The sequence below is a fragment of the Coenobita brevimanus genome, chromosome 27 (genome assembly GCF_032717465.1).
Source record: "Coenobita brevimanus isolate Jiangsu-jjx chromosome 27, ASM3271746v2, whole genome shotgun sequence".
NCBI classification, from domain to species: domain Eukaryota; kingdom Metazoa; phylum Arthropoda; class Malacostraca; order Decapoda; family Coenobitidae; genus Coenobita; species Coenobita brevimanus.
The window spans coordinates 25,722,981-25,736,560 of NC_136980.1; the positions used below are offsets into that span (position 1 = coordinate 25,722,981).

General features: G+C 40.1%; 1 protein-coding gene across 1 annotated transcript in view; it reads right to left on the reverse strand.

Annotated features, from left to right (window-relative positions):
• Window positions 1–1,387: 1,387 nt before the first annotated feature.
• LOC145394517 (uncharacterized) overlaps window positions 1,388–13,580 on the reverse strand; it is a 160,748-nt gene continuing 148,555 nt past the window's right edge. Inside the window, 4 exon segments of the mRNA XM_080268358.1 lie at window positions 1,388–1,476; window positions 2,632–2,759; window positions 2,925–3,109; window positions 3,254–3,447. Of these exon segments, the coding sequence (XP_080124484.1) occupies window positions 1,388–1,476; window positions 2,632–2,759; window positions 2,925–3,109; window positions 3,254–3,447 (596 nt within the window).

A 13,580-nucleotide genomic window follows, 5' to 3' on the forward strand; every position in this document is an offset into this window, starting at 1 on the left:
GAGTTCATCAAGATTTCTTAGGCAGAAAAGTATTTTACCCTGGAGCCAATGCCAGTGGCTCGCAGGAACCAGACAGTGGAGAGAGAAAATTAACTAAAAGAATATAAAATGCAAAGCTTTAGGACCGATGAAGTACAAAAGAAAGAAAGACAGCAAAAAGAGTGTAGATAAAAGTGTCCCTTTTAGTCGCCTCTTACGACAAGCAGGGAATACCGGGGAAGTATTCTATCCCCTCTTCCCCAGGCTGATTTTTTTTATTACTATGATAACGGTCAAGGTCTTTGAATAAGATCTACTTACACATTTTTCGTCAAGTTTACACCAAACTTTCTACAAGGCTTCAGGGAAAGGCAAGGATGTGTGAACTGTATACAAAGAACAGTCAGCCAAAGGGAAAGGCCAGAGAGAAAGACCAAAGGTCAAAGGTCAGATGGCAAGGTCAAATTAAACTGTTTCAATCTGATTTACAGCAAATTTGGAGGAAGTGTTGAAGGTAAGACAAGGACGTATGTGTTCGGTTTTAAGAACATTCAGCCAACAGTCAGAGCCTAAGGGCAAGGAAAAATGTTTTCTCGTACAAGGCGGACAGTTTTGATTACAGCCTGGACCAAAGTTAATGGAAGAATTGAGAGGTAAACCAAGAATGAAGATTTGTTAGTCTGAGAAAATATTAAAAGGTCATTGCCATAGATAAGAACAACTCAAACAATTCTTATTCAATTGGGACCAACCTTTGTGAAGGGTAGAGTCAGCCAAGAATAAAGTAATTTGATTTTAAGATCAGTCACTACAAGTTTTACATCACTGGACCAAATCAAACATTCCTTCATTAGACCATTTGTAAGGTGCAGGTGTTCCACTCTCTCAGTGCTCATTCTTATTAAAACTGTCACCTCTGAATATGGAAGGTCATACCATCTGACTTATTAACCTACCCCCTGGCCTCAGTCTTCTCTGTAATTTAGGAGTAAGCTTTAGCAGGACACAGACCTTGCTAGTTTAGCTGTTGCTCCATTTTACGTATACTAAATCTCATAGCATAATTTTCTGCAAGAGGATGTAGCGTATAAGATTCCATACTTTGCTGTTGTTATTGCGTAATTCCAGTCTGCCTTGTCAAGCAGACCCGTCAGCCACAGGTAAACAATTTCCCCATTGAGGTCATCCCACAGATTCTATACCCCACTGATTCTGTGTCTACATCTTAGTGTAATATGTGCTGTATAGTGTTCCATTATAGTGTATGTGCTATAGTAGTATGTGCTATATAGTGTTCCATTCTAGAAGCGGGGACGTGTAGTCTTTAGTTTAACCTAACCTGAATCGAAGATGGTAACTGAAGAAGATTAGTTTATGTCCTGATCTAAATCTACCTAGTTGTACTCAATCAGTTCTTTTTTAGGATATTTCTGTTTGTGGTGAATTTTGGGAGGAGGGACTTGTCGTAGAATGTTCTGACTGAGGTGTTGTATCGTCCTGCATGAGAAATGAGTATGTAAGTGTTTCTTCATTGCTAGTGTTGGGATGTTTGGAGGTGGGATGCTGTTGAGGATGGTCTGATAAAGTTTGTGCGTGATTGTTTTATATGCCTAGTTGTGTTGTGTGACCCTGTTATTTAATGACAGGATTACTGTGTGTTGGCGTAGGCTGCTGCGTAGAACTGTATCTTTCATATCAAAATATCTCTAACAGCGAGGGTAGTTTGAGAGAGTAGTTGAGCTGTGGGAATGGTTTTAATGCAGCCAGTGATGATGCCTGGGTCGTTGTTCTGTATGTACTGCGAGGTGCTGTAGTGGGTGTTAAATAGGATGGAGGTCCATGCTAGAGAGTCATAGGACTTCACTGGTCTAATAAATATATTATAGAGCAGGAAGAGATGAGATGTGATACCGACTGCATTGTACAACTTATTTCAGTACACAAAGAAAGAAAATTATCATTGTTAATTATTCTCGTAATAGTAGCTTTTTGTTCACAGCTGCTGTGCGTTTTACAGTGTTATCATGCATGGCAGTCATTGCTATTATTAATATAGAACGCAAAAGTTTTGTAAAGGAAATATCGGTCATGTACAAGACATAATTACTGGAATCGTAACAACTGACTTGGTGCCATCAGACTCTTTCATCATGGTAAGAATAAAAAGGATTAACCTTATTTCGTTTACGTTCAGTTTTACAGTAAATTTGATAATACTGTTGGATGCATGTGAATTCTTTACATGAGCTTCCTACCTATATTAATCAGATTCACAATAGGTATCAAAAGTAAAAGAATATAAAGAGATGTATAGGTATTTCTAAATCATTCATCTTTATTCGTTTTATATCATTTAGTTTTGGTTGGATGAAATATTTGAAAATCCAGTTCAGTTCTCCAACTATTTATCTGTTCATCTGTTTAATATCAAATTATTTAATCTATGTAACAGCAGAACTATGGAGAAGGGAATCTATACATACTGTATAACCTGGTGATGCCTAGGACAAAAATGACAGCTCACCCTTCCAACCATTCTTTCTTATGGTGTCAGACGTTTACACTGGCTAATTAAGTATTATCACCTCACAAATTCAGTCACTAGCCATCTCACGACATCGCCCAACCAACCAACTCATTGTCTCCACTAACCTTCAGGGCCGCCAAGTCTACCCAATGGTGTGAGTCGCTTGTAATTCTCACGGTTCTCCTCACTCGCGACTGCTATCATTGGTGTGTCAATCAGCCCAGGTAACACACAGTTCACACGTATGGCTTTGCTGAAATGGTAAGGAGTTTCCGTAACCTACACTTCAGTATGGATGAATCATAATACAAAACAAAATATATTTTATATGAGGAAAATAATTACCAACATCAAAGCAGTAACTGTTTATGGAAACCATGATCAGTCCATTGCCTGCATGCTTATATGGTTTAGTTACCTAGCCAGTTCCGCAGCACATGTCTTGGTGAGCGAAATAACTCCGCCTTTGCTGGCACTATAAGCATTTGTAAGGGGATGGCCAGTTTTCCCCCCAATACTTGAAACATTCACTATTGCACCCTTGGAATCCTTCCCGTTTTCCAGCAGTGATGTTGCGAATGCCTGGGTTACCAAGAAAGTTCCCTGCGGAGTTCAAGATGACAGTTATGCTGGACACATTGCTGTTTGTGTATCAGTATTCGTTTAATTGTAGTTTGAGCATGTTCTGTTACTTTTTATGTCATGTAATATTATTCACTGAAATGATTACCACAACTTAGAACTGACCGTCAGGTTAATATCAATAACTTTCTGCCACGAGTCATCATCAGTCTCTAAGATGGAAGCGAAGACGAGAGCGCCGGCACAGTTGACTAGCAATGAGGGCGGGGCGCCACACTGCTCCTTGGCTGACTTCATGGCGGCCTCCACACTCCTCCTGTCTGTCACGTCCATGGCCACAGCCAAGTGCTGCTGACCAACTGCTGGAGACAAGAAAATAATGCACATGTTCTTTATTAGGATGTATTACAAGATGTTTTGTTAATAATAACACCAAATTCCGTCTACCAGGAAATCCTCAGATGCAAAGAGCTATTAAAGAATATGTTTTGTGCAGCTTCAAGCTACAAAATATGTTTGTGTTGCGAAATTAAGAAGTTAAATGGGTATCACTTGAATGGACCTAAATTAGGAAGTTACAGTAAATGGATATCACTTGAACGGACCAAAATGCGAAATAAGAAGTGCAACAATTGGGCATAATAAGAATTTCATTAGAGTGCTTAGTGTCAAATGCATTTGGAAAAATGCCAACCATCTCCTTCGGGCAGTAAGTAAATGTTTCATATTGCTTTACAACATCAAAGAAAATAGATGTGAGAGTACTCCACCACTTGCGAGACTGACTGGCTCTACTGAGATGCTATTGTTATATTCTGATTCAGCTACAGAGTAAGCAGCCTGAGCCATAGCCCTCGGGGAATTATGTGTGAGGTGAATGCAAGAGTTTTAAGTGGAGGTCTGAGTCTGGTGAATGTTGATGGTCGAGAGTGGAATCTGAAGCAGCTGCTGTTTGCAGATGATACAGCACTGGTGGCTGATTCAGAGGAGATATTGAGACAGTTGGTAGAGGAGTTTGGAAGGGTGTGTGAAAGGAGGAAATTGAAAGTAAATGAGAATAAGAGTAAAGTGATGAAGTGTACGAGGTTGGTAGATGGTAGGGGGATGAATATAGTTTTGAATGGTGAGTTGCTTGAGGAGGTAGAGTGTTTTAAATATCTAGGGTCACATGTTGCTATGGATGGAAGAATAGATGCAGAAGTGAAGTTTAGAATAAATGAAGTAGGAAAGGTGCTGGGAGGAATGAAAAAAGTGTTTAGATGTCGTTCGCTTAGAATGGATGTAAAGAGATGGCTGTATGAGGGTGTTGTGGTACCAACTGCGTTATATGGGGCTGAAACTTGGAATATGGGTGTAGCAGTGAGGAAAAATTTGAATGTAATGGAGATGAGGTGTCTGAGGAGTATGTGTGGAGTGACTTGTATGGATTGAGTGCGAAATGATGAAGTGCGAAGGAGAACTGGAGTTGTTCGGGAGATGGGTGGTAGAGTTGAGCAGAGGGTGTTGCGATTGTTTGGGCATATGGAGAGAATGGATAATAAGCGATTGGTGAAAAAGATAACTAGATCTGATGTGAAAAGTGTAAGGCTGAAAGGAAGACCATGAATAGGATGGATGGACAGTGTGAAGAGAGCGCTGGATGCGAGAGGGATGTCTGTTGAACAAGGAAGAGTTGCTGTGCGTGACAGAAATAGAGAGACATTGTTAATGAATAAATGATGACGCAGCCCTGAGGGGATATTCTCCCGCATTTGGTATGATCAGCTGGTTAGGTCAGGTGCAGGTAAGGGGATGGGTCTGTTATGATGTGGCAGGGGTAAACCAGCTCTGCTGTCGGGCCTTGTTGCGGATGACACGGATTGCATTGCGCAGTTGACCCTTGTGCGGTGTGGTGCGGTGAGGATCTGTCCGTTCTCCCCTTTGGGGCTAAGATGCGAATGAATGTGTTTCAATGGATGAGTAAATGGGAAGTGTGTCGTCCTGTCTCGGCTACCTCCCTTTCCTTGGGGGATGCAGCCTAGGTATATAGATAGATAGACAGTGTGTGAGAGAGAGAGAGAGAGAGAGAGAGAGAGAGAGAGAGAGTGAGAAAGAGAGAGAATTATTATCCAGTAATTTTGAGCACTCACGAGCCCATAAACAATGTCCCTGGGTTTTAAAAACTCATTTTAAAAAAAATAGTCAAATCACTATAGTAAACATTATCAGCCTATTCATTTCATGAAGCAACACATGCAAATGTATAATTTACACATGGAGAATTAAATAAAAACACTTCGGTTGAACTTTTTGATTCTTCATCCATATCCATTCATAGCCTTCGGTACAACTATTAAGAGATTAGGCCTACTGCCATATATATATATATATATATATATATATATATATATATATATAATGGAGCATCTGTGGTACAGTGGTAAAGTGTGCGTTTCGTACACTGAAGAACGAGGGTTCGCACCCCGCCAAGGTAATTAAGTTTGGGAGTGTTCTTCAGTTCACGTACTGCATTGGCGGACACAAGGGGTGCTGTGGTTGAACCAGTGTTGCATACTTTAACCCCTCCGTGGCTGTCAGAGTCAAATGATGTTTAGCCGATCAATGGCCGCAGGCGTCATTCAAGTGCAGCCTATAAAAATCTGCAAAAATTCTTGGGAAGTGAACGAATGTTCTGAACATCTTCACACTGACCTACACTACATTCCCATACTCCTCATCAAACAGTTCAAAGCCTGCTGCTGTGATGAGTGGATTTTAAATTTTTTCGCTCCTAGCCATGCCTAAACAAGCACAACTACACCCATTATCTCGACTCAGGCAGAACATATAATCTTTGTCCTCTCTTGCAAAACACACACAACCATCCGCTTACGATTATGAAGTAATACTGGCACACAAAAAAGACATAAGTGAAAAATACATTTTTGCTTTGGCATCTTTACCTATTTGCTCAGGTTTGTTGTAATGGTTTGGATCATTTGATGCAGTGCAACTTGTAGAAAACTGTGAAAACCTTCGGGAAGTGAACGAAAATCTGGGACATGAGACTGACCTTGACTTCACCCTCTCACATATAATTTGTCAGTTCACTACCTGCTGTCATGACGAGTGGATGTACGATTTTTTTTCGCTCGTGGCCATGCCTAAACACACATAGTTACACCCATCATCTCGACCCAGACAGAAAATACAATCTTTTTCCTCCCTTGCAAAACACATACAACCACCCTGTTTACAAGCCAGCAATATATATTGCGAAAATAAGGTAAAATGATAAAGATCAACGTAAAATGATAGAAAATGATGAACATGTTATTACGGAAAAAATACGTTTCCCCCCGTCTGTAAACTTATTTATTTCTGCTTTGTATCTGTATTCGTAATAATTACTTCTGAAACTACATTACGATTCTATTTTTAGCCATGCTCGTGGTGTGGGAGCTCGAAGTTGCGACTAAGCCTCCACATTGATAATCAGATCTGACCCTCCACTTTATTCTCCCGTGGCAGAGTCTAGCCTTGGAGGACGTGCAGTTTTCTCATTTAGAACCGAAAGTTCAACTCTTTCGCTCCTTTTTCCAAGCATGGGCACAACGATAACGTAAAAAATAACTCGAAACTACCATAAACATATATCAAAATGGTGAAAAAGTATTCATGACAATTTTTTTTTTTTCCAGCCATTCCTAACAGATTATATACTGAAATCATTCGATATCATCATATCTCATATATGCACAACATTTCAGCACCATTCGTATTGTTTTGGGAGGTAAAAAAAAAAAAATAAATAACACCACCTGCCCAGTTGCGTTGCGGCAGTTCCCTGGGCGGCGATATCGGTTGCCGATATTTCTGCAACTTCTGCGCTCCATTGCAAGCCACAAAATGCGTCTAGGAAGCTGGGATTTGCACTGTTAGGTGCATCTGAACTTTCTCTTCAATATGGCAAGAAAAAAAAAATCAATTATTGAAACTTCAAAACATGGCCCCAGCGTCAGCCAAGCGTGCATGGAAAATTACGGGCCTTCGGCCACGGAGGGGTTAAAGTATGCTTGCACCCAGTCGGCTTGCGTGGGCCGATTACACTTGATTCACAGACTGCACACGCATCCAAAGTCACTACAACACTACAATTACACATACAAGCACTTCTCACCCTACATACAATCTCTACTAGACAGCCTAAGCCACTGGGTAGAGATACATTGGCTGTATCGTCCCCACTTCGGTCGGGATAGGCCGGAGCAGTAGTGGAAACTCAAAACCATTATATATATATATATATATATATATATATATATATATAATATTTGATATCTATACATATATATTAGATATATATATAATATACAGTATATACATACATATATATTATATATATATCATATATATATTATATATATATAATATATATATATATATATATATATATAACATTTATATATAATATTATATATATTATATATATAATATTATATATATATTACATATATATTTTATATATATTAAACATATAAAACTAACTTTTTTTTTTTTTTTTTTTTTTTTTATGTGTCCGACTCTGGGCAAAGGCTCAGGGCCTATTTCTTGGGGGCAGTTGCCTATCCCAAGGCCCAGTAGTCCTCCTACACCTCCACATGTCACCACTTCGGCGCTAACACCCACCGTCCATATTGAATACATGCTAGGGCTGTCTCATACAGGACTGGTGTATTGGTATTAGCGGGGGTACTTTTACGACATGTCGGCGGGTCATCTGGTAGATCAGGAAAGTCTGCTTTTAGGAAATTCAAATCCTTAAACTGTTCCCTGCCCCAGTCGAGATTCGATCCTAGGTCCTTTAGGACTGCAAGCCGCCTCTCTACCGATTCAGTCACCGCCTCCCCCATCATCATCCTTCCCTACTCTTTTATACTCTCATGGTTCTGGACCTATTTCTTCTACCGATAAAGCAGATCTCTTTGCTCAGACTTTCTCTTCCAATTCCACCTTAGACGATTCCGGTGCTGTTCCTCCATCACATTCCCCCTCTGACTTCCTCATGGCTGATATTAAAATTTCTTCAGCTGATTTATTTTCTGCCATCATAGGCCTGAGTACTAACAAGGCATATGCGCCTGATGGAGTCCCTCCTGTTGTCCTCAAGAACTGTGCTTCTGTGCTTACACCCTGCCTAGACAAACTCTTTCGTCTTTGTCTATCAACTTGTAGCTTTCCTTCTTGCTGGAAGGTTGCTCTCATTCAGCCAGTCCCGAAGAAGGTTGACAATTCCCAACCCTCTACCTATCGTCCAAATTAAAATCCTGTATCTTAAAAGTTTTCGATTCAATTCTTAATAGAAAAATTTTAAAGCATCTTTCTTATCACAACCATCTTTCTGATCGTCAGGGACTCTCCACTGGCGATCTTCTCACTTACCTTTCAGACTCCTGGTTATCTTCCTTTCGGGACCTTGGCGAAAACTTTGCCAATGCACTTGACATCTCAAAGGCTTTCTATCGAGTATAGCATTAATCTTTAATTTCCAAGCTGCCCTCTTACGGTTTCTATCGTTCTATCTGTGCCTTCATCTCTAGCTTCCTTTCTGGTCACTCTATAGCCACTGTTGTAGACGGCCATCGTTCTTCTAGATTTACCAACAGTGGTGTTCCTCATGGCTCTGCCCTATCACCAACTCTCTTCCCTTTATTCATCAATGACCTTCTAAGCTGTACATCTAACCCTATCCACTCATACGCTGATGACTCCACCCTTCACCTTTCCATTCGGTTCCCACAACGCCCATCTCAGCAGTTACTTCAACAAACAAGGGATGAGGCTATGGCACACCTAATATCTGACTTGGCTCATATCTCTAACTGGGGTAAAAATAATCTTGTTGTTTTCAGTACATCAAAAACTCAGTTTTTACACCTATCAACCCGACAAAATCATCCACAGGTGTACCCACTAGTGTTTAATCATATTCAGCTTAATCCTGCATCATCCTTGAACTTGCTTGGGGTTTCATTTACTCGGGACTTATCTTGGAAAGATTATATTACATCTCTTGTAAAATCTGCTTCCAAGAGATTAGGTGTGCTAAACCGACTCCATTCCTTCTTTACCCCTGCACGATTGTTGACTCTATAAACAGGTTTTATCCGCCCATGTGTGGAGTACAATGCTCATGTGTGGGGAGGTTCCCCACATACAGGTCTTCTCAATAGGATGGAGTCAAAGGCTTTTCGTCTCATTAACTCTCCTCCTCTTACTGACTTCCTACAACCTCTGTCTCTTCGCCGTGATGTTGCCTCTTTATCTTTTTTCTGTTGCTACTTCAATAGTCACTGCTTCTCTGAATTGTATGCATGCATTCCTCCACCTCATCGACGGGTGCATAGCACCCATCTAGCAGCAAACTCTCATCCCTTTTCTGTCCAACTCTCTAATGCAAGAGCGAACCGTTACTCCCAGTCCTTCATTTATGCAACAGATCAACTCTGGAACTGTCTCCCTCTGTCTGTATTTCCTACTTCCTATGATCTCCAGTCTTTCAAACGCAGTGTGTCCAGGCATCTCGAAATGAACGGATCTTGAATATGGCTCTCTCTTGTATTTTGTTTTTCTCTTGGAAGGAACAGTTTCTGCGGGCTCGTGGCCCTTGGTTCCTTCTTCTTCACATAATGTATATATATATATATATATATATATATATATATATATATATATATATATATATATATGAAAGAGTTAGTGGAGTAGGATTTCTAATTAACAGATCTCTTGCAGACAACATTGTTAAATTCAGCACTGTATCTGACAGAGCAGCATTTGTTGTCATTAGATTGTGCCAAAAATATACCCTGAAAGTAATACAAGTACATGCACCAACTTCTCAAAGACCAGATAAACAAATTGAAACATTCTATGATGACATGTCCCAGATTATGGAAGAAGAAAAGACAACATATACTATACTCATGGGAGACTTCAATGCAAAAGTTGGGAAGTCGATAAATGGAGAAGCATGTATGGGAAAATTTGGAGTGGGAGAAAGGAATGAAAGAGGAGAAATGCTGGTAAATTTTGCTGAAATGTTTAACATGAAAATAATGAACAAATTCTTCTACAAAAGAACAGGGAGAAAGTGGACCTGGAGAAGCCCAAACGGAGAAACAAAGAATGAAATTGACTTCATTATTGCAAATAAAAAAAACACGATCGCAAATGTCACAGTTATCAACAAAATAAATATAGGAAGTGATCATAGAATGGTGGGTTGCACAGCCAAATTCAATTTCAGAAGTGCAAGAATGAAGACGATTAAAGATAAAAAGATATGCCCAATAACAGTAAACGAAAGCAAAGCAGCCTTTCAGTTGGAAATAAGGAACAGATTTCAGGCTGTAAGTAATGCTGAATGTGACATTTTTGAGCTGAATGACAGACTAACAACAGTGCTCAGAGAATCAGCGGAAGTAGTAGGAAAACATAATACAGCCAAAGCCAAGAAATACTCGGAAAAGATATTCGAGCTTATGAAAAACGAAAGGAAATGAAAGTAAAAACAAAGAAAGACGAAATAGAACGAGCAGAAATAAAAAAGTTTATCAACAAAAGACAAAGAGAAGAAAAATGAAAGAGAAACATGGATCAGATCAAAGAAACCATCAAAAACGGAAAAAGTCTGAAACAGGTCCGAAGTAAAATGGCACTAGGAAAGCAACAAATGACATCACTGAAAGAAAAAAAAAAAAGTGAAATCATTAAATGCAAAGATAAGATGGTGAAGAGAGTTGAAGAATTTTACAAAGAACTGTATGCATCAAAGACAGTAGTACCAATAGCTAACTTTTCAGTTGACACAAGTGAAATACCTGAGATAACACCAGACGAAGTAAATATTTGTCTTAAAAATATGACAAGAGGGAAGGCTCCGGGAGAAGATGGAATAGTAACAGATTTACTGTTGGATGCCGGAGCAGAAGTACAAAATAGGCTTGATCACTTATTTACCCACTGAATAAAACATAAGAAAATTCCCAAAACATGGTGTAATGCAATAGTTATTTTACTCTACAAAAAACGTGACTCAAAAGATCTTAGTAACTATCGACCCATTAGCTTATTATCAGTCATTTACAAACTCTTCACTAAAGTCCTTACGAACTGAATGACAACAATTTTGGAGGAAAACCAACCTCGTGAACAGGCAGGATTCCGAAGCGGATATTCGACCACTGATCATCTACACACAATGAATCAGCTAATTGAGAAAACTACAGAATACAATAAACAACCGTGCTTTGGATTTTTTAATTAACAAAAAGCTTTTGATTCAGTGGAGAACATAGCAATTAAAAATTCATTGCGAGAACAAGGAGTGAATGAGAACATTGTAAACCTGCTCGAAAACATATATAAAGAGGGAGCTATTTATCTATCTATCTATTGCCAGACGCCTCAATCCCGTTTGGAGTGGCCACAAACAAATCGCCTCCAAGTCGCCCTGTCCCCCGCCATTTCACTGCCCTGCTCCCAACTCACACCCCCCTCTCATATACCTCTCCACCCCATCCCTCCATCTCATCCTCGGCCTCCCCCTCCCTCTTCCCCCCTCCACCTCACTCACATACACTCTCTTCGTCAGTCTTTCACCCTCCATCCTCTCCACATGGCCACAGTAGGGAACTGCTACAGTTAAATTACATAAGGACTCGGAAAAAATTAAGATTGAGAAGAGCGTGCGTCAGGGAGATACAATTTCACCAAAATTATTTACAGCATGCCTAGAAAGTATTATTAGAAAGCTAGACTGGGAAAACAAAGTAGTGAACATAGATGGAGAAAAGCTAAGCCATTTAAGATTTGCAGATGACATTGTCCTAATCTCTGAAAGAGCGGAGGCATTGCAAGAAATGTAAAATGACCTGAACAGAGAAAGTCTGAAAGTATGGCTGAAGATGAACCGGAGTAAAACTAAAGTAATGTTTAATCAACAAACACCGAAGAGCGTCTTCAGAATAAGCAATGAAATTCTTCAAGAAGTTGAAGAGTACAACTACTTGGGACAAATATTAAAATTAACGAAAGATCATGATAGCAAAATAAAAAGACTCATTGCAATTGGAGGGAAAGCTTACGGTAAACATAAAGACATTATGAAAAGTAGCTTGCCAGTTTCTATGAAACGAAAAGTTTATAACGAATCTATAACTCCAGCTATGACGTATCGTTGTGAGACTTGGAAACTGACAAAAATCAATGGAAAACAAATTAATCCGTTCTCAGAGAGCAATGGAAAGGTCAATGTTGGGAATATCTTTAAGAGACAGGAAAAGATCAAATTGGGTGAGAGAGCAGACTAAAGTCAAAGATATTATAGAAGTTATAAAAGAACAGAAATGGAGGTGGGCGGGCCATATAGCAAGAATAAAGGATAACCGATGAAGCAAGTGGCTCACTGACTGGACACCAAGAGATTGTAAGCGTAGCAGAAAAAGGCCAGACAGGAGATGGATAGATGAGATAGAGAAATTTGCAGGGAAAACGTGGCAAAGATTGCTCAGTCAAGGAATTCGTGGAAAAGGTTAGGGGAGGCCTTTGTTCTGGCCTTTGTTATGGCTGTTGATGATGATGATGATGATATATATATATATATATATATATATATATATATATATATATATATATATATAATGGAGCCTCTTTGGTACAGTGGTAAAGTGTGCGTTTCGTACACTGAAAAAGGGTTTGCACCCCGCCAGGGTGATAAACTTTTGGAGCATTCTTCACGCCACGTACTGCATTGGCAGACACAAATGGTGCTGTGGTTGAACCAGTGTCGCATACTATGAAGTATCCTTGCACCCAGTCGGCTTGCGCGGGCCAATTACACTTGGTTCACAGACTACACACACATCCAAAGCCAGTCCAACACTACAATTACACTTATAAGCACTTCTCACCTTACATACAATCTCTACTAGACAGCCTAAGCCACTTGATAGAGATACATTAGCTGTATCGTCCCCACTTCGGTCGGGATAGGCCGGACCTGCAGTGGACACTCAGAACGGCTGATATTATCTATCTATCTATATATATATATATTTATATATTGCCAGACGCCTCAATCCCGTTTGGGGTGGCCACAAACAAATCGCCTCCAAGTCGCCCTGTTCCCCGCCATTTCACTGCCCTGCTCCGAACTTACCCCCCCCTCTCTCATATACCTCTCCACCCCATCCCCCCATCTCATCCTCGGCCTCCCCCTCCCTCTTCTCCCCTCCACCTCACTCACATACACTCTCTTCGTCAGTCTTTCACCCTCCATCCTCTCCACATGCCCAAACCACCTCAGTGTGTTCCTCATAACGTTTCCTATCACATCCACATCAACACCACAATGCTCCTTTATATTCTCATTCGTCAGCCTGTCTCTCCATGTGACTCCACAGGCTCCTCTTAAATAACTCAATTCCACTGCTCTCACTCTTGACTTCTG